The sequence below is a fragment of the Myxocyprinus asiaticus genome, chromosome 27 (assembly GCF_019703515.2).
Source record: "Myxocyprinus asiaticus isolate MX2 ecotype Aquarium Trade chromosome 27, UBuf_Myxa_2, whole genome shotgun sequence".
NCBI classification, from domain to species: Eukaryota; Metazoa; Chordata; class Actinopteri; order Cypriniformes; family Catostomidae; genus Myxocyprinus; species Myxocyprinus asiaticus.
Window position 1 is genome coordinate 31462697 of NC_059370.1, and position 22655 is coordinate 31485351.

At 38.4% G+C, this 22655-nt stretch overlaps 1 protein-coding gene across 8 annotated transcripts in view; it reads right to left on the reverse strand.

Annotated features, from left to right (window-relative positions):
• Nucleotides 1-22655, reverse strand: part of LOC127418379 (probable E3 ubiquitin-protein ligase MID2) — a 163053-nt gene that overhangs the window by 34682 nt on the left and 105716 nt on the right. For 5 of the 8 annotated variants that reach the window (XM_051659020.1, XM_051659019.1, XM_051659014.1 and 2 more), the window contains exons 2-4: nucleotides 20735-21443; nucleotides 4558-4623; nucleotides 2568-2663 (exon numbers count right to left, since the gene is read on the reverse strand). In XM_051659020.1, coding sequence (XP_051514980.1) covers nucleotides 2568-2663; nucleotides 4558-4623; nucleotides 20735-21427 — 855 coding nt within the window. In that variant the 5' untranslated portion in view covers nucleotides 21428-21443. Of the gene's footprint in view, nucleotides 1-2567; nucleotides 2664-4557; nucleotides 4624-20734; nucleotides 21484-22655 lie in introns of all 8 variants that reach the window. The other 3 variants (XM_051659018.1, XM_051659017.1, XM_051659015.1) reach the window with 2 other exon arrangements.

The following is a 22655-nucleotide window of genomic DNA, read 5'->3' on the forward strand; positions in this document are numbered from 1 at the left end:
TCTTTTCTTTATATTATTAATTTATGAATCCAAAAAACAATACAAAACAATGATTCTTATTTTATTTTACAATTTCTTTAATTTTATTTATTTATTTATTTATTTTTAACAATAAACAGAAAATACAACTTAAAAATGTGCACACAGCACGTGCATTAAATTATCCAATATTTAGAAGAGGCGATGCAGGTAGTCAAAGGGCTTTAGAAGAATGGCAAAGTAAAGCATGGAGATCAAAGGATGTCAAACTCGGACTGGAAAATGGTCAGTGGTTAGTGTTACAAAATCAACCTCAGGCAAGTCACACGGGCATCAGGTCATGCGTCATCTGATAATAGCAATAACAGAAAAATAAAATGCTCTTTGTGTACTCTTCTTTTCTATTTGTACTGCTTTTGACCTATGTGGAAAACAAAGCAGGGTTGTGGGAAAGGGAGCGGTCGGGAAGAAAAATCACTGTGGGTAGAGAGCGGGTGAACATGGAGTAAAATTCAGCGTGAGTGTTCAGGTACGGGATACAAACTTGCAGGAGTGGGATGGAAAAAACAGTCCTGCACAGACCTCTAACTGGAAGGACCAAAAATCTTGACGTGCACCACTTTTTTGGGTCAAACCTTGCATTTAATCTCCAAAATATTTAATTAGCAGTTTCCTTGAAATCTGCATTACTTAACATTATCAGACCTCATTTAAGCCTCAATAATTTACTGTGCCTTTAAATAAACATGACACAGTGGACCTGGCCAGAGATGTAATATTTTTCTGGTGATTGAAGTCATTCAATAAACATGTTCTTACATCAGTTTGTTATGAAAAATTGAACTAGGTTTTAATGATGAAAGAGAAAACCACAAATGTATGATGTTAATATATATATATATATATATATATATATATATATATTTTTGACTGGTTAGGTCATTTTCATCACCTTGAGAGAGTTCATCGCAATGCAATATATGTATTTTGTGATGCATTTTAAATGCTTTAAAATATATGCCTTATTCCACACTAACTTACTCAGCTGTTTCTGAGCTACAATCTTTGTGTGCTATAAGCAGGGGGCGGGAATGCACAGATTTTTTTTTTTTTTTAAACGCGGTTCATTTTGGGTGAAGACATGTTACACATGCAGTCCCCTTGAGGTTCAACAAGACTGATTCAGCTAATGAAGTAACCATGCCTTGTCACCTGCTTTCTTTTCACATACAACAAGGACGACCATCCTGACAGAGTCATTAAAAGGATGCTTGCATTCGAATTTCCCTTGTGCCTGATGCCTTAGAGCTCATCTTCAGGCATCTTTGAATGCAGAGAGACTCACTCAGCCAATGTTCAAGGTGACATCATACGAAAAAGCTAAATTTATCCCTGGCACCTTGTTGTCTTGCTTTTAATGAGCTCTGATTTAAAGATAAAGGGTGCTAATTGACTTTCAAAAGGGCCGTTAACATGTGGTAATGTTTCTTCAAAAACGACACATTAATATGCAGTACTTAGCTGCCTGCAATGTATGTGGAAAAGTGAAGTAGCACTTTTATTACAAAACAATCAGACAGGAAAACATTTTCATTACAGCAATATTAGTGAAAATAATATTTAAAAAAAAAAAAAAATCACAAAAGCAAAAATCAATGGATAAATGATAAATGGATGAATTAATGTATGATCAAAAATAGTGCATGATATAAGATATGAACAAATTCTAGAAATTAGAATGCTAAAACAACATTCAAGGAATAATTTAAATAATGTGAAATTAATATATGAAAAAAAAAAAATAAATAAAAAACTAAAACAAAATTATAACACTGTCTTTTTCCTATAGCAAATTCTTAATTTAAGGCCTGTCTACAAGACAACACTCCTGCAAATGCTGCTGACTTCACAGTCCTCCATTAATATGTATAGCAGGAACTAAACATTTCACAGTCACAAATTATGACTCTTATATGTTGTTTATTAACTCTATTTAAGGGTTTCTCTTTCTTACTGACCACAAGTTCATTTTCAGAGAAGGCAAAATTCTAGTCTCTTTTATTCATAAGAAAGGCATTCACTTACATTGATACACTCTTGAAGGCACTTCTAGCATTTGGCTCAGTAGTTGAATTCAAAGAAAATACATTTAAATACACTAAGAGTTCATTTATACATGACATGAGTAAGTAGTGCAGAGGCATGCATAATCACATACAAACAAACTTGGAATCACACAGCTGCACAGCTTCAACAATCATAAACAATCAAAATTAAAATTTCATACATTCGGATTTATATTTTGATATTGCATTCCTCCATACAGGAATAGCCCTACATATTCTAGCAAGCATTTGTTGATCAAGAGGGCAGTTTAAAATCAAATATTTTTGCAGCTAAATATCAGATCTATTTTTATTTATTTTTTTGTAAAAAATAAATAAATAAATGAATAAAACATCTGGAGGATTGGGGCATTTGTTTAAGGTGAATTGTATAGAAATTTAGTGAGATAACATAACGTTGATGATAATGTGAGGCATGCATATTATAAAGAAAAAAAAAGTAGGACGTTTGGCTTGACTCACCTCCACCTGTTGGCAAATCTGGATGAGTTTGGCCATCTGGTTCTCCAGCTCACTGTTCCTCTTTACCAGATTGGTTAAGTTATTCTCCAGGGTTTGCTGTTGGAAAAGCAACGGTATGGCATTTAGACAGAATGAATCCCTCTTTCTGCATGACACAGTTTTTCCATTCAATCTTGTCATATGATACACAATTTGCACAACAATATGAACAAACAAATTTTAAGCAACATTTCACGCAAAAATGAATATTCTGTCATTATTCAATCACCAGCATGTCATTCCAAACCTGTATGCTTTTTTTTTTCTTTTCTGTGGAACACATAGAGAGACATTTTGAAGAATCTTTGCACAGCTCTTGTCCATTCAAGGGCAGTTCATGGTGACAACTACTGTCAAGCAATGACAAAAAACCCAAGTAAAAAACAAAAACAAAAAAAAAACAATAAAAGTCATCCATACGACTTATGCACTATATTCAACGTCTTCTAAAGCCATAATATCTTTGTGTGAGAAACAGACTGAAATTTAAATAGTTATTCACTGATAACCTTTCCTTCCAGGGTTCAAGTTCAGATTCAAAAATGAAAGCAAAGTGTCACTGGTTCTTGTGTGTGTGACAAGTGAACATTACTTGCAGGTTCAAGGTTTTCTGTAAATTGACACTTTCATTTCAATATGTTACTCAAACAAAGCTATTGTATGGCTTCAGAAGACTTGAAATTAATGCATAATGTAATTTTAGGATTCCTTTATTATGCTTTTTGTCTGTTCTGAATGAATTGTCTATGTATGTAAAAAAAGAGCAGTGTGAAGACTATTAAAAAAAAAATATCTCTTTTGTGTTCCACATTAAAAATAACACCATACATGCTTGTAATGACATAACTACGTAAATAATGACAGAATTTTCATTTTTGGGCGAACTACCTTTCATGTAAGTTTAAATTATATAAGTTTAAATGTAGACTGGGAATAAACAATTCTTGGAATCAGGCTTCTACATTGGAATTGAAAATTGTATTACATAATATATCTGCTTTCAAGAGAGTAAAACTGTTTGTGAGCAGCAAATTCATGTCCCCAGTGCTCCTTATCCACCTTTTTTATCTATTAAGGAAAACACGGAATGCTGATGATAATGTTAGTTTAGGTGCGCATGGAAAATGATAACACAGAGTCCACTGAGATCCCACAAAGACAGATTAGATTCAAAACAAGCAACTAAGAGCAAATTAGTTCCACATCATGACCACTAATCATCTCTAACAAGAAACAATGCATGCTGGGCTGAGACTTTCACATCGGGGGTGCTTCCTAATTTATGAGCTATGGTGTCCACTCTGAAAAATATGTTTTCAGTAATTAAAATTTAATAAGTGTTTAGGTCACTGAGACTCATGAAATAGGGAAGGTAAGGTACTGTTACATTACATCAAATATAGCACAATAATGGATTTTACTAAAAATATACAAAAGATTTATTAACTTCTGAATCTGACTGAATCTGAGTTGAGTAGCATCACAATGGTGAATAGCGGAGAACTGTTTCATCAGTTAAAGAGTTGCACATGCTGCACTACAAACAAAAGTTTCAAAGATTAAAGAGGGAAATCATAGCTTTCAAATCAAAGCGTACTGCCCTGTCATGCTACATGAGCAGCTGTACGAAGTGATGACCCCAACGTCAGGAAAAAGAAGGGAAAGACATGAACATGGCATTGAGATGAACAAATTATATTAATGGCATGAGCACAAACAAAAAGAAGCCTAAGCGGACTCAAAAGCAGCAGCGATGGGAATAACAACATCGACATACAAAAGCGAGAACAGAGCCTTTTTCTTCACTTGTTTTGTGTTGTTTGGCTATTCATGCATGTGTGATGCAGCCCGACTCTGCCCACCTGCCCGTCCCGCACCCCCCGTCTATGGCCTGAAACCCGGCCTTGCACACATCCAGTAAATAGATTGTAAAAGCCAACCGGTGACTCACCGCAGCGCTTGTCTTTGATGCCTCCATAACCGCTTCAGAAACTCTGGCAGGGCTCACTTGAAAAGCCTATGAACACACACATATACAGAGAGCCTTACTGGTCTGGCCCGCTTTGTGGCACTGGAGCTGATGGATGCAAGTGCTATTGCCTCTGCTCTGTCCGCTGTCTCATTTTCAGCCTCTCTTTATCACTCTCTTTTTCTGCCGGGTAAGTGGACTCGAGGCACCTTGGAGCAGGTGAGGGTGTCGACCTCAGACTGCCTATTCTCTGTGCACTGACAGCTTGCTTTATTCGGGGACTGATTGCGTCAGGACATCGCACAGGCACTTGCTTAGTGTGTCAGCACTTTAAAATTCAAACTCAACCAGCAAGGACAGATGGGGGTCATTAATTAAAGACTGAACAGTCGAGGATGATTTATACATCAAAACCAAGAATCACCTCCCAGGAGACAGAAGACAAGCTGCCGGGGGTGTGCGAGCTTGGAGTCCAATTGGAGAAAAAGAGAGAGAGAGAAAGAGAGAATGTGTTGAAAGCAAGGAAGTAAGTTTGCTCTTTCTTAGAAAGAAAGAAAGAAACAAAAAAAACAAAGAAAGACATGGAAAGAGAGAACGAGTGGTACTGCAATGGCCTCAGGACACCAGGCCTGTTGTGGTTCAGGCAGAACATGTCTGAAGTGCACTCATTAAAGCAGACACTAAACTTCAAAGACATAGACAGAGCCGTGCGAGAGGAAGTGAAGAGAGAAAAAGTCAAGAGAAAGTCCTATAAGCAAGAGAGTAAAAAACAAACAAACAGAAAAGGAACAAGATACAAAGTGAACAAACAGAAAGATAAATAACACTCTGGCGTCACTCTGGAGACAGTGGCATGACTGAGCTGACAAACTGACAGGAATTAAGCAATGAGTGAGTGAGAGTGAACGAGAGAGAGACACTTGTCACCAATATCTAGACTGTTTTGTCATCGTTTTTGTTTTTTCCAGCACTCAAACATATTAGCCAGTAGTTGGTTGTTGTTGTTTAGGAAACCTAACATACATCCTACATACAAATGCATCTCTGATCTATTTTAGTCTTAAGGCCCCAGACTTCACAAAGAAGTTCTTCTTCGCTCTTCATTCAGAGGATAAAAAAAAAAGAAAAGAAAACGATAAAAACAGCTGAGCTATGAACATTCAGAGCTCAGCTGTGTCACACCGATGGAAAAGGTGTTTAGAGGAGCATTTAAAAATAAGAACGCTAAAGACTTCATGTAAAACATCAACTAATGTGACATTAAAATCTTTTATCAATGACTTCATGCCTCATTCTATCAGTAGAATTCACATGAGATCAGTAAAAGTAGCTGTTTTAATTAATCAATGAGGATTTAAAGTAATATATTTGCAGTAGATAATGTTTAATTTGTCTTGTTTACATTCTGAATTCATAGAGCGACTGCGGTAACACGCTATACAAGGTCATTCTATGTGCAGATCAGGCTTCACTCTGTTCTTATAAGTTATGATGACACTGATACTAATGAAAAATAGGTGAATAAAAGAGTGTTAATGGGTAGAATACAGACAAAGAATGATGATAGGCATACCTTAATATGGCCGGATGTGTGAATGGCTTTCGCTTAAGATGGAACATGAGTGAAGCAGCAAATAAAGCAAAGGAGTGAATGGGAACTTTAAGAGTATTTGAGTAGATCTGATTCCTTTTGTGGACTAATTTATCAAACAAACAAACCAAAAACATGTTCTTGGAAAATGTCTCTATGCGAATGATCGTACAGATGCAGGAAAATTTGCACCAGCTCGCTAATAATTGTGCATAGTTTTCATGTTGGCTGATCTTGACTGACTGAATGGAAATTAGCTGTCAGCCTCAAAGTGGGTGGAGCTCCAGGTCACAACTACCGATGACATGGACCAATGGCAGTAAGGTGTTTAGCAGCCGATAAGAGGTTTTCCTGAAGGTTCGCCCTGGCGAGATGTTACGAACCACCGAAATGAACTCAAAAACACCTTTTTGGACAGATTTTGTTCTAAATGAGGTCACACCCATTCATTCTTCGATTGGGGCCTTTAGGCTGTTTTCATACTTACAGCAATTAAGGGGTGTTCGCATTGACTGCAATTTGCAGATGTGGCAACTACCAGTGGGAGCCTAATACAGTTGGAAACAGCAGTCGAGTAGGAATGGCAACTAACAACCAACAGCACGGAGACTAGGCAACCTTCTGCAATTTAATCACTGTCAGTGTAAATGTCATTAAAGAAATGCAGTATACTGTACTACACTAAGCAAACTACATATTACCAATTGCAGTCAAATTCTGCAAGCAAGGCCAAATTTCTTTCATACTAATTCTGTACCATGCTGGAGTTCACATGAAACATAACCCAGAACTCTATTTTCAAGCAACTTGGTGCCCTTACAGTTTCGGAAAACTGTCTTCACACCTACCAAATTAATCAAGCTGAGTCTGAACCGAAAGCTCTAATGTGAAAAGTCGCAACGCCTTGTGCTAAAAAATCTAGAAGCAGAGTAATGAATAGAAAGGTTCACTGGTGTCTCAAGATATGTTTTTAAAAGCTGAAATTCTTTTAACTTGACACAGCTTCTAAATAATTTTGCTCCTGCGTGAGACACTGAAAAACAGTGAGAAGTGTCATAACAGTCCAAGGCGTCAGTCTAGCGCAAATGTACATAGAAATACAGCGCAGATAATAAAAAAAACACATTCGGTGTAAATGGTCGCTTAGCCTAATTATCTTATGCTTCAAGCTTGAAATGCTACATGTTAAAGCGATTCAGCCTGATTCGTCCATGTCATCAGATATGGAATTCTCCCAGATACCCAAGCAAGTGAAGATGTACAAGATATCTGCTGAGTTGCTGTTTCTTACTCTCACTGCAGGCGTTGCACACTTTAATACATGTGCGTTGCGTCCATTAGAGTTCTGGGTCAGAGCAACAACAACAACAAAACATGAAAAAGAATGAAATCCTGAGGCAAGAAAACACACTTCAAAGTGGGTGTTTAATTATTTCGTGATCCTCTCCTCTTGTGTTTTGTAGAGCGAGCACAATGTAGAAACACAGCAACGCTTCGCGCACAACGCTAACAACAGGCGGTTGAGTGCGTGTATGTGTCAGCAACCAAAGCCTGCTGGGAGATGTCACTCGCACCGGATAATATTCCACAGCAGCACTCTCCAGAGACACACAAACTCAGTCTAATGAGAAGCCACTGCTGTTTCTTACCAGCCTACACTCTTCTAATTAATTAGACTGAGACATTTAATTCTATCTACATTACCCTTGTTTGAGGCTTGTCTAGGGAGTACCATTAAGCTTTTAACACAGTCCAATACGCCTGCTTCCTTCCATCAAAAACACAAAAATCAATACTTGATGCCCTGTTTAGGGCTTTGACCTACATCAAACAGTCTAGAAAGCCTTTACTTTTAATTTAAATGAAAAGTTACGGTTGAGGTCACAAAGCCCAGGTGTTTTTTTCATGAGAACATCCTTTCGTTGACTGAACAGTCTCTAATACGACAGGGGCAGGGTACATCAACGTATGCCACTGGGAACGGATCAACCATATGACAGTCAGCAGCCCGGGGAGCCGAGGCAGAAAGACATCTTCCTCCACAGACTAACCGGTTTGAAGGTTAAAGGGACGAGTGTCAGAGGAATTATGTGCTCTCATGAGGAAGACAAATCCCTTGAGGGAAAACGTATTTCAAGCACCATAACTTCAGAAGAATCGGTTTGTGTTAATTATACCCAAAAAAGACCATTCAAGGAAAATGAATCGTTCAATAAATATGGATAAAAGTATTGCTCTGTCAGACAATACTTATTTTTCCTCAAAGTGTAGAGTTCCTTAGACACAGAGACTGATTTCTACATTGATGTGGTAAAAAAAAAAAAAAAAATGGCTGTGAGGGACTGCAGAACAGTCAATATGTCCTACAGTCTTAAAGTATTAGTTCACAAAATAATGAGGTTTTTCTTGTCACTTGACACAACAGTAAAACATGCAGAAGTATACACACCTGAGAGAGAAGAGGGTACAACATGGAAACGAGTTTGTTTTCCTTGGTGAGGTAAGATTACGTACAATGCCAAGCTTGCATTATATTTAAAACTAGTGTGAAAAACGTCTAATAGACTGTCAGGAAGAGAGGCAGACAGCTTTTTTAGACAGAGCCATTATCTCATCTTACTTTGTGCCTGGGAGGCTGATATTGGCGTCTGCTTGAGAGAGGACAAAGGAGGTCACAGCTAATGGCTGTTGTGGACCAGGAGCAAACTTAGGGTAATTTAAGCGGAGGTCACTGTGCCACGCAAAGCTGATGAAATGGCATGAAAACAATGCATGGCAGAGGCTGTTACACAAAAAGGCAAAACCCTTGAGAGGATTCATGGGTCTCTCAGATGCAAAAACTGAGCTTGCGGTTTATTTTTAGCGGTAAAACTTCTGAGGCACTTTTTCTATTTTTGAAAGATACTGTCTCCTCCAACTGGCTTTGAACGGTATCCGAACCCAACCTCGCACGCTCACTGTAATCACAAGCTGAAGACAACTTTCAGTCTGACATCCGCCTTTTGACAGACAGCGTAACAAATGGCTTATTCAGAAAACTAATTTGCAGAAACAAGCTTTGGCTCTTCTGCCAATGAGTTAAGTGGTATCAATTTGGACAGGCATGGGAATGCTAAAGAGTGACACACGTTGCATGTATGGTAAATGACTTTACATTTCATTTGTGCAACACAATTAACTGTTGTAGATTTTGCACTGATTCAAATGACATGGTGATTCACTTTCCTTGGAACAGTTTGCTCGCTAGTGATGAATCGAGCCTTGGCTGGGGTTGGTGGTTGATGCTTGTCTTGTTCTTAGGAAAGCAGTTTAAAAAAAATAACTTAGGAAGATTGTGTGAGCACCCCAGTCCCAACGTCCAAACACTGGGCTGTATTATGGGAGAGCGTACACAGGTGCATGGCTTATGCTCTATCACCACCCAGGAATGCTGTACACTGCCTCCAGACTCTCATTAAGCTGTGAAAAGTGGTGCTATGAATCCAAGGTGAGAGAGGGTGGGGATGGGGCAGAGGTGGAAGGAATGACAGCACCGTTGCTCATTCCGCACCGAAAATTATTACAGCTATGCACAGACTTGAGTAACGACATCAAATCTACAATTGACATTATTGTATGGTTTGTGGTTTTTATTTGACAACTTGCACCCTGGAGATATTTTGAATGCCGAAAATCATTTGACAAGTGCTTAGCATGAAAACTAAACAAACTGTTGAGACAATGTTTTCTCATTGAAGTTTTCACTGAAGCTATTCTGAAACATTCACATTTATACAAGCCTATTATTCTTACTGGCAAGACATTTTTTTATTTTGGTCTTATGGAATTGAGCTAATGTTAGAGATTACTAATTGCCATTATGTTTTTCTCAGTCTGTGCTAAAAGGTTTGTGTCTCTCCAATTTGAGAGAGTGATGTACCCTGGCATATCGGTCATGTATCTTTCTCTTAAAAAAGATCTCATATTTTTGTAAGTGGAAAGCTTTGTCAGCCAGCGTGGTACAATTGTCCTGTTCAGGCAAGTTTGAAGTTTTCATTTTATTACCACTTTGAACGAGAACTAACTGATATTCAGTCATCTTTTGCTGACACTCCCTTTAAGCCTTTTTGCTTGGAGGCCTCCAGAATAGGACCTGTTAAGGGGAAAGCCTCAAAACAAATGCATCCTTTTTATGTGGGGCAAACTTAAATCCATAAATCCATAGATTAGCAATACTCAGATAAATTAGGCTACTTTTATACAAAGCAAAAAAACAACAACATAAGAATTCCCCCTCTTTAAGCAGAGCACATGGGCAGGCATGTGCAATGACTTGCTATTTGAAACTTTCAACTGTGGATGATGGGTGAGTCAAGCTGTCATTCTGCATCAGGGAACCTTCTGTCCCTTCTCTGTACACATTGTCCATCTCCCTCTCAATGCCCAAAAACCAGCAAGAAGAAGTGAAGGAGAAAAGCCGGCAACGGCTTGCAAACACTGGCATTTTCTTCTAGAAATGTAAATATTGTCTTAAACTATTTCTATATACTACAGTCTTCTATTTTCCTTAATACAATACAAAATTACAACTGTATATAGGGAAGGATCTGTGCACATGCAAAAACACGAGCTTTCAAAAGGTGCAATGGTAGATGAATAAAGCACGACTCAAAGATTGAACTGACATCTCTTGACTTCCTCTCTGCAATTCTGAAAAAAAAAAAAAAAAAAAAAAAGATTTCAGACCCAGCAACCTCTGATGTATTTGTTCTTTACAAGCTCTGACCTCAGCGAGACTATAAACCTGAGTTGGGCAGGAAGGTGACTTTAAATTCGTTGCAGTTGTGGGCTTTCCTCAGCGGCCTGTAGAATACAGAATGCCTTCACACAGAGAAAACTTCTCTGAAGTGTAAATATGTTTTCAAACGCAGATAAAAAGTAGTGTTGATGGCAAGAGTGACAAGGGCTGCCTTCTTTAAGGGTTCACAGCAAAGACACGGCCTAGTTTCCAAACCGCAGGAGAATGAGATGGGCATTTGAGATGCACAACAGGGGCGACTGTAGTCTCACAGCAGCAACAGACACTGAAACTACTGTATCTCCTCTCAAAACCACAGCTTTCAGCCTCTAATTGGCTACATAAGAGTGAAAAATCCCTTTGATGGGTTTTTGAAACACTCTGGATGGTAGTCTGTGAACTACATAGTGGTTTATGAGATATTCTGTCAGAACTGTGTGATCTGGGTTTTAAAAACGCAAGCAGGCAAGCAAGCAGTGCTATAAAAATGACAGATACAAAGTATCCACAACGTTCCGTGATACCCAGACCACTGCAGCACAACCAAACTAATATGTTTGACTACAATAAACATGAACACTGAGGAATGCTTGAAACAGAGTGGTCACTACACTACTGCAGCCTGAAACATGTCTTTATTTATTTGAAGTGTGTAAAATATTAGAATTGGAAGAAAATACATATTCCTGTCCTCGTTTTCTGTCCCCATCTCTGCAATCTCTACATCCAGTACATCACATGTCCTGAGCAAAATGACATAAACTTCCAGTTGTCTTCAGGAAAAATTACTTCACAGATGTATTGTCCTGAAAACTAATCCCATGCGAATAGGGCTTAAGACATCATTATGGATTTACAATACAACAATATTTTCATAAAAGAAAATATTAATCTCAACATCTGTATTCTTTTCATGCTACAAGCCTGTGTAAATTATGTTTTCACGTGTTTGTTTTAAGTTTGGCAGGGTAGGCCTCTTATTCTGTGTTAGAAAAGTGAAAATGTCATTGTTATTTTGGCCTTTGGATACCCTGAAGTCACTGCTCCATTTTTATAATAATTTATCTAAACAACTACTCTATAATTCTGAGTTTACCACTCTTTGGTCTGCAGCTGGGACGGGAGTCCTAATAAATCCTATTATTGTGCCCTTACCCCTAAACTGGATGTAATAAAGCCCAAATATTTAATATTCTTCCCATTTTTAAACTACATTAGTAAGGAACAATCACCAGAATGAAGCTCAGGCTATACTGCATATTTATAAAAACAATGGTTTAAATCATCTTTCCTCCTATGATGCTACAGCTTTAAAACGAATTATTTTAGTTAAAATTACAGCTATTGGTTAACACCTGGTGTGAGATTTTTATAGCCATTTATAATTGCTCCAAATTTTCCAGTTTCCATATTGATAAGGAATAGATTCTGCATTGCATTGAGATGCAGAATGTATAATTATGTAGACAGCGCAAACTATTTTTATCTCCACTGGTTCTAATCTTTTAGAATAATTAGCATGCATGGCATGGGGTTTAACGCTCGCTTGGAGATAAACAGACTGTATGATGGGAACTAAGCTTACTGCTGGGACTCTCATGTGTGTGGCAGCATGGCAGATTTGTTGGACCAGGCTCTTTTCACACTGGCACTACGGACAGCTGATAGGTGAAACAGCCATTTTTAACAGTCCATTAAGGATGGCTCTGTGTATAAAGCATGCATGAGGTGTCCTGGACTTTAGTGGGCTGCATGGGCAAGAAATTTAGTCTGGGATCCACAATATATCTCAAAATAAATAGAAGTGCACTCATGACATGAAATGCATAAGGCTTAGAGCTAAACTTGGTCCAAGGACCAGACACGCTAACTTAATAATTGCACACTGGTGAAGATGGAAATATTATTCAAGCTTGTTCATTTCGGTGTTTTGCATCAAGAATGGGATATTTAATCACATATAAAAAGATGAAAAGTCCCTTTAGTAGGCTTATACTAAATGTTTAAACAGTAATAGAGAGCATAATATTGCTGTAAAATTTTAAAATAAAAGACCCCATGAAATCATTTGACGTGCATTTGATTTCTGTCATGTTTGGACATATTTACTACTGACACAGGAAGTTGGGGTGGGACAGATATTTTGAATAAATAAATAAATATCCAATAGACTTTAGTAACTTCATAAACATGAACTATGATATGCTACATGCTAGGCAGTTGCAGACGGTATAAGGGGGAGGGACATTCTCTGTCTAGAGAGCAGACTTGCTTGGAGAAAAGTCTGTAGTTCAAGCTGAGTAATCAATATATTTGGACTGTTTTCCTAGAAAAGATTGTTATTTAAATATGCATACTGCATCTGGTAAAGTTAAAATATGTCAATTTATAGGAGACTAATAGTACATAGAAGGTTTCAAAGCTCATAGACCTATAGCCACATCTCATTTTGATTTCATGGGATTTTTGAAAGCTATTCAACAAAAAAGTCCAGATTACTTTTTGTCTGAATTTGTTTTTAGCTTGTTCCATCTTGTCTGGTGTTCACAGTGACCTTTATGGTTGTGAGATAAGATCCAGGCTGTCTGTCCGGCTCCCTGGCTCATTGACAGAAGAGTTAAAGGTGGAATAAGCCATTTTAATCCAATACACTTTGTCAAATTCTGTGAATATCTCTTCATGGTCCGCTAGCTGTCCGTTCTGTGTGTGTGCTGAAAAAAAAATCTGGTGTTTGTACACAGCCCTGGCTCTGTAAATGGGAAAATAAACAAAGTGGATTGGACCGATCCACACAACACTATTGCGCGTGCATGAATTTGGGGGGTGGAGCTTCCGAAGGAGCACTGAAGGGAGGGGAGTGTTTATTTGGCTTTTGAGTTCAAATATCAACAGTCTTTCTCAGGAATCGCTTACTCCACCTTTAAAGGTGAAGAATAGTATGGAAGGGGAGTCTTGTCATGGTCGATTACTGTCCTGGTGCAGGGGAAGGAGGTTTGGGGTTCTTCAGGGCTGAGGAAATAGGTCTCGAATGCAATGCGGATGTGCTCTTGTTTTCTCCTAGGGGAGGCAACATTCTTGGCAGCTGAACAGCATGCTTCAGTCATACAGTATGAGCTGGAATGTACGCAGCAGCGGCTGCATGATGGACACGGGGCCGGAGGAAATTCATTCCTTGGACTGTCATCTGACATTCCAGCTCTTGGTGGAAATGTTCCAAGTATCCCGAGCAAAGACAGTGGACGACCAAGGTCACATGAGCCTTGAACTTCTGGGATCAGAATAGCTCAGAGCAAAGCTGATGTTGAGCAATTTACAGATTTTCGTTCTTTGAAATCATAGCCAGAAAAGATGGAACAACATTTTCGTACAGCAAATTTGATCATAAGCCATGTATAGCACACACTTAAAAAAAAAACTGTAACAGGAAAACAAATAGTAAATTGGTTTACTATTACCAAACCATCATTTTACTGTAAAATACTGCAGAATTTTGTTTTGTATGAATTACCATATAATTTACAGTAAAAATACATACAGTATTATATTCAACAAGACAACAGATACACTTTTTTTCTGAAAAATACTGTTAAAATTATGTTCTTTTGTAAGTAAAAAAAGTCACCTTATAGTTTACAATGAAAAAGAGTAAAACAATGTCCCCAGAATTCCTTTTGTGCCACATCACATCACATTTAATTTTATTTTATTAAATAAAGTTTTTTCTTACTTTTGTTATCGATTATGTCTATCATGGTGTTTTATGTTACATTTTCTATTGCTTAGTTAATGTTTATTTTATTATATTTTTTAGGTAACATTGTACACACTGCCTATACATTTTCATTAGCTATGGTTCATGGAGAGGCCAATTTTGGTAAACTTAAAATCATCATGGCCTTCTATTTTACCACCCGTATTAATATGGTGGTTATCAGTGTACTTTAAGATACAAAGTAGATTTTAGTAGATCAAGTGGGTTGGTATATGGTATACATCAGTTAATGAAATGTACAAACAGTTTTGAACTATCCAATTTAAAGGCAACAAAATTACATCCTCTGTAATGTCTGAAACACTGTCACCTTGCTTTTTATAGTGTATGTTATAAAGAATGCATTAGGAGGCGCACTTCATTCTGAAAATGGTTGACTGACAAAGATGGAGGAATGAAGATAAATGCCACCACATCAAAGCCTGAACACAACCAACACTCAGTGAATACCACAGTTAAGCTCTGTGGTAAAACATCAGGGATAAACACATTAAAGACGAATTCCAAAGCAAAACCTCAAGCATAAATAACTTCACAGGACTTTGGCGTCTGGCACTGCAACAGCCAAAATAAGACATAAAGGTAGAACATGAGTGCATGAGACTCTCCATGAATAACTAATACATAAATCCTATTTCATAGAGGGGCAAGACTGCAGTGGAATAACCTCTTAAAACCAGATCCACTACAGCTTTTAATCCAACACTCTGAGCATTGCTGAATTTGTACATCGCATATGCAGCTGGATGATGACAGTGGTGCCTTGCACTTCACGCCAAAGCACAAAGCAGAGAAATACAACATTAGCCCCCCGCACTTAAAAAGCACCTGAACCTGGAGACCAGAGTGCAGAGAGGAGATGGTTGTTCGCATTGTAAGGCTGATGACTCCACTTCAATGCTCTTAAAAGCTTCGCAGTTCCCCTCTGCATTAATTGTGTATGCGGAGCACAAGGTTCAAAGCAGTTTAAAAACAAGCCTCTATGTTCCTCTCTGATAACCTGTCACTATATATCTTCACAGCATGCACCATGTGGGGATCTCTGCATGCAATCATGCACCAGGTTGGAACACGCAGACATGAGAGTTTATAAAGAATAGAAAAGCCCCAAAGAACATCTGAAGGCCTCCATACAGAACCAACTAACACTCTTCTGCACCACCTGGTTTTCATACAGCTGCAAAACACTGGCACATCTCCATACAGATGGTAAAATTCCAAAAAGCAATAATATCAACAAAAATGATCAAGACACATGCTCATTTTATTGTAAATCTTTTCAGAATATTTCAAGAATTGTTTGCACAAAAATTAATTCTGTCTCACCATCCCCTTTCTTTCTTCTGTGGAACGCACTTGCTCTTTTCTATACAATTACAATTAATGGGGACTAAGGCTTAAAAAGATTCCAAAAAGGATGTGAAAGCAATATTTATATTTAATATATGTGAAAGTAATATGTTTGACTTAAGTGTTATATTCCAAATTTTCTGAAGTCATACAATAGCTTTGTTAGAGAAACAGACTGAAATTTATACTGTTATTCACTGATAGTCTTCCAAGCCAGTGAGCTTAAGTTAACCAGACCATTCAGTCAATGAGTTGAACTTGAGATTAGTCAAATCATTCAGACAACCGATCCTGGTCTAACCAATTCATTGAAAAGTTCTGAATTAAAAGAATGATTTGTTCACAATCAGAAATCACTACTTCTCTCATGAACTCTCATGAGCTAGCACAGATTTTTTGTGAATTATGACTTGGTCTGTTCTGTCTGTTGAATTAATAACTTTTATAATGATTTTATGGTGCTTTTACTCATTGCAATTTAATGAAAAAGAGCGACCCCAAATCTTAAAAATGTCTCCTTTTGTGTTCCAAGGAAGACAGAAAGTCACAGGTTTGAATCAGCATGAGGTTAGTAAATAATTATATCATTTAAATTTTTGGGTGATTTGTGGTCACAGTCTCTCCTCTATATATAGGTGTAGATCACAGCACAACTGTGAGAGCACACATACTCTGTATATTTCATTACCCTCACGAGAGGTATTTCTATAGAACTTAGACTATAAGCATGGCACATTGCCTCCTGAATTATCTCCTCTGCACACCTTGGGCACATGTATGGGCAAATGAGGCCGCAGTAAGAAAATCTGGCTGAGGTCCTGTGAAAGGAAAGCCCAGCTCATATCAAACACTTTTTCAGCTGACTTGCTATTCTGGCCTTTAAAACGGTCTTTTAGGAACATTTTGAAAATGACCCCAGTGGCCTACTGAGGGCTCAATAAATGCAGCAGAAATTGGTGTCTGCTGAGCTGGGCTCATATATCTGTGAGAAGATAGACGGGTTCCCTAAGGAGCTTAGAGTAAGAGGCCCGACCGCCAAACAGGGTGGAACTTTAATCAAAGCTGACTGCTGCGACTTGCAACTTTTCCGAAATAGAAATTAAACCTTTAATCGCCACTTTTTTCATATTTTGTGTTTTGGCCCTGTAAAACCTAATCCCTGAGCATTCGCAAGAGTGCTGTCATGCTTTGAATGCTTCGCTGTCCGACGCTCCTCATGTAAGTCACGTTCAAATGCAGGAGAAGAGTGAGATCAATAGGAGGATTGAAGAAGCATGCTGAGTGCTATGGACAGCGCAGGACCAAACATAATGTTTGTCTTGGCTAGTTTCTGCAGCTGTTTAGAGGTGGCAAGTGTGTGGAGAGGCGTTGATGAGTTTTTAAAATAATTGCAGCTCATTAGCTCCTTGAAGGAAAGCACACAAAGCTGAACCGAATGTCTGAAGTATCTGACCTTCAATCAATTAGCGCGCCTGCAGCAATGCCTCTGAGAAAATCATCATAAGCGTATGCAAATCCACAGCAGTGACAACACCCTGTTCAAATGCTGTTCTTTAATTTTGCTTAGGGAAGCTAGAAACTACTCATAATTTAAAGCAGATAAACTACAGTCAAGCTACTCTTTAAAAAAAAAAAAAAAACATTTGTTAGATACACTATAAGCTACTTACAGTATACTAACTACATAGATTTAAATATATAACTATATAATTAATTTTTTTATCTGAATTATTCTGTCAGAAAAAGATTGAAGGTTTTTGAATTAATTAACTAAATTAAGTTAAACTTAACACTTGAATTGAGTTTAACCTAACTAGAAACACACTACATTATTTTGAAAACAGCTGAACTACTGCGATGCTACTGAAAAATGTAGTTAAGTTAGTTGCGTCGCTACTTTTAGTAAGTTACTCACCAACAATAGAAGAGCTAGCAGTTGGGCTTCACTATAAAAGTAACATGCGATTCAACGAATGCTGAATATTAAATGGCAGAGCCCATCTGAATGCGTGGAACTGCTTGAATCATCATCCACCATAGTGAAGCTTACGTACAAACAAGGATTTCTCATTTAACTTGAGCCGGAAGATGATTAAAAATTTGAAGCCCTGAGCCCTGCTGCGTCTTCTCTCTCCCCAGGTTGTGGATTGGGAGTTCAAAGTTAGGCAGGTTCAAAGCTTCAGCAGGGGAAATTCAAATAAGCCTCTGCAATGGAGACAGGAATCCAGACGTTTGCAAAAGTGCATTAAAGTGCATTTTAGATATAAGCTGTGTCCCAAATCACACATTTCTGCACTACATGCCATTTTTTTGCGTAAAGAGTGTATGAAAAACATGTAGAATGTTGGACACTTTATGCACTCAGCAGTCATGGCTTGCCCAATACATAGCAGAGGTTCCCTGACAAAACAATTGTTATAATGGCGAATGTGGCAACTACTGAAACTTCTGCGGAGACATCACTTTGCTAATGTTTTATCATCATCCCAGACTGTGTGAATATATTTGTGAATCATTTGAGATACAAGGGTTGAAATGAGGTTGGCTAACATGCTAAAGCTAGCAGCAAAACTTCATATGTATTTGAAAGGTCAATTCATTCAGCTGAAATTAATGCTTCAGTGTAGTACAAAGGCGTTAGTGTTACATTTGAGGCAATGCTACCCTTTCATTCATATACTAGATGACTGAGTACATTGTATATAGTGTAAGTGCAGTTTATAGTGTGTCATTTGAGACACAGCTATAGCATCTTAGGATACTCACAGAAACTACTTTTAAAGAATATAGGGCATCTAGAACGAGACAAGACTATCACAGGTACAGTGTGTATAGTGTACAACAAGATTCTTCAGCACAAGTGGTAATTATAGAGAGAGCATTCCAGAGTAATTCAAAACCAAGGTAATCCTCTCAGTCCACTGGTATACAAAGAGAAAATTAAACGTCGATCTGAATGCTGTAACCTTTCCATAATGGCAGCTTCCCTGCAAGGAGACCTTGGGACAAAAGAGGAGCACCTTTCTCAGGTATCGACTTTCTGCAACACACAATGAACTTTATCTAGCACAATCGAGGCTGTTTGAGCAGAGCTGCATCCATTTTCTCAAAAACCAGATGGGCCCAGTGTCAATGATCGGAATTTCCTTTGTGTGAGCTGGTGTGAACAAAGAGGTCAGCGGGGATACAAGATCACAGGGTGATCACATGTGCCTTCGATGCCTGCTATTCTAATGCTGATGCAGAAGTCAATGGCTGCCTATTCACGAGAGCAAGATTATGATGGTGTAAAGGCATCTGTGTAGGCTTATATTAACAAATCCATCCCATGAGAACTCAACTCACACATTACTGCTAGCGGCCTTAAAGGGATATTTCACCCAGAAATGAGAATTCACTCAATGTTTACTAAAACTCATGTTGTTTCAAAATCAAAGGAGATGTTAGGCAGAATGTTAACCTCAGTCACCATTCATTGCCATTGCACTTTTTTTTTTCTTCAATATAATGAAACATCTCCATTGTTGTTCCCTAGAAGAAAGAAAGTCATACAGGTGTGGAACAACATGACAGTTAACTGGGCACAACCTATATAGATTCAGGCTGTTGTTAAGCCTTCTGCAGCTGTGAATGATTATACTGATGTGTGTCTGTGAGGGTGGGTTTGAGTATTCTCAGCTTTGCTTAGGTTGGGAGCTCTTTGGTTCAAATGAGCCAGTGTGAGCTTCGATATTTTAGCCCTGATTCAGCAATCAGCTTCTTTGTAGTAGGTCAGCATTGCGTCTCAATGCTGAACAGAGAATGGCTTTAGGGACAGCAGACTCATCTAAAATGATAATGTCTATAGCTCAATGGAACAGCTGGGCAGTACTGGTTACTACTATGCACGAAAAGCTTCAAGATGAAGGGTAACAAATATTGCACAAAATGAGGTTAGTTTGATTCTCATGAAATGAAATTTGTATGCCTTAAAAAAACAAAAACAAAAACAAAACAATGTTATGCATAAATAAGGGTTTACAATAGATCATCTCTAAGAAAGCAAAGATTTTATGAAAGAGTTCACATTGACAGTAAAGCAATGAACACAGCAAATATCAAAGACATTTGGATTTGAATTTGTATTTCACTGAACATTGGTAGAAATGGAGCAAGTCGTGGTCAAAAAGAGTTGAAACCTTTTTATTGTTCATTCTGCGAAGGGTTTTTCCAAATAACAAAGTGCTAAATTGAACGCCTTAGACAATAATACCAATAACAGATAGTTTTAATCAATAATTGTTTTAAGACCCAATGGCTTTTTGTCCATGTGTTTTAGCTTTGAAGCCATCTATATGCTAATGTACTCCTAAAACTTAACACAATTTACCTTACCTAGCAGATAAAAAAAAAAAGTAAAATTTACTACAAAAAAAGTATTTTCTTTCTAGGAAAATGGACCAAATATATTTATGACTCATCTTACACAACATAGATTTATCCATTTAAATGCTCTCTAGAATGAGAATGTCCCACGCTGTGACGTAACTAAAGCCTAATGGCAATTTTAAAAAATCCCATCTAAACTTCCTGTTTCAATAGGAAATGTCAAAACAGGAAAGAAAACTGCAATCGTCAAACAATTTAATGGGGTCTTAAAGAAAATCTTGACTCAAAATTTTGGACTCACCTTAAGCTTGTCGAAGCGCTCACTAAGTGATGTGACCTGATGCTCACGGTGTCGTCCCACCAGCTTGCAGAGAGCACAGATTAGCTGGTCGTCTACCACGCAGTACATGTTCACCTTCTCATTCTCATGCTCCAGGCAGGCCAGCCCACGTAAGTGAGCGTCTGCCACCGGCTCCACCAGACGATGGCTGGTGAAGGGCTTCTTATTGGGGTGCGTCGCCCGCAGGCAGCGGTCACAGTACGACACCTCACATGTCACGCAGGTCTTCACTGCCTCCCTTGGTGGCTCCTGATCACAGAACTGGCAGCCAACTCGCTCTAGCGACATGGCGCTACTGGCGGGGCTGCCCCGCGCACTCCCACTGAGCGTGGCACTGTAAGGCCGCAGCCGGCGACTCTCGTTGGGTGAGTTGGATCCGCTGATGGAGGCCTTCTGGAAGCGGTCAATGATGTTTTGCAGTGTCACATTGCGCTTTAAGCCCTCAAGGCCACGCTGATTCAGCGTGATGACGTAGCGGCAGGTAGGGCACTGGAAGGCGGAGATGGACTCGAGGGGCTTGGTGCTGGAGCAGTGCGAGACCAAGATGCGGTGAGCGCAGTTGAAGCACAGGCTGTGGGCACAGGGCAGCAGGAGGGGATCCTCAAACAATTCCAGGCAGATTGGACATGTCAGCTCGGACTCCAGTGTTTCCATCTTCAGTTGAACCAATCTAAAGGTGACATCAAATCCCACAGAAGCTGGTCAGTCACCTGTGCAGCGGACAGCTACGGGTTAGTGGCAAGCAATTTTAGTATAGCAAAAGCAGCATAGAGAGAAGAGAAATTCCACTCAAAAACAAATATGCCATGCTAAGGCCAAAAGTATGTGGACACCCAAACAGAACAATCTTATGTGCTCTTTGAGCATTTAATTTCAAAACCATAGGTTTTAATCCCTCCCTTTTCTGCCATAACAGCTCCACACAGATAAGTGCGCTCCTAAACAGTTTCAAAGTTGAAAGTACAAAATTCTCTCAAATGTCATTGTATGCAGTGGCATTAAAGAGATAGTTCTCTCATCAATTCTCTCATCAATTACTCACCCCCATGCCATCCCAGATTTGTATGACTTTCTTTCTTTTGCAGACCACAAATTATGATTTTTAGAAGAATATTTCAGCTCTGTAGGTCCCTACATTGAAAGTGAACGGATGCAAAAATCTTTATGCAACAAAAAGCACATATAGCCATCATAAAAGTAATCCATACGACTCCAGTGTTTTAATTAATACCTTCAGAAGTGATATGATAGGTGTGGGTGAGAAGCAGATAAAACAGTAAATTTTTTGCTAGAAATTATTTTCCCAGTAGGGGGCCATATGCATTAAGAATGTGAATCACCAAAAACACAAGGAGAGGAATGTGAAACTGAACGTTAAAGTGGACATTGACTGAGCAGGTTGGAGAATTTATAGTAAAAAAATAAAAAATAAAATGTATCAGTTTCTCACCTACACCAATCATATAGCTTCTGAAGACATTGATTTAACCACTGGATTACTTTTATGCTGACTTCTGTGATCTTTAGAGCTTCAAAATTTTGGCACCCATTCACTTGCATTGCTCGGACCAAAAAAAAGTTGAAAAAAATATTCTAAAACTCTTCATCTGAGTTCAGCAGATTAAAGAAGTTATACATATCTGGGATGGCATAAGGGTGAGTAAATGATGAGAGAATTTAAATTTAAATTTTTGGGTGAAGTATTCCTTTAAGATTTGTCTTCTCTGAAATTGCTGCAAGAGCTAAACTTTAGAAGGGGGTCTCCACATACAGTACTTTTGACAATGTAGTGAATGTATAATCACATTTCTTGTGATTACCGTATGCCGTAAGTAACAAGAGAAGAAAAAAACAAAAGGTAATACATTTTGAGTGGAAAATC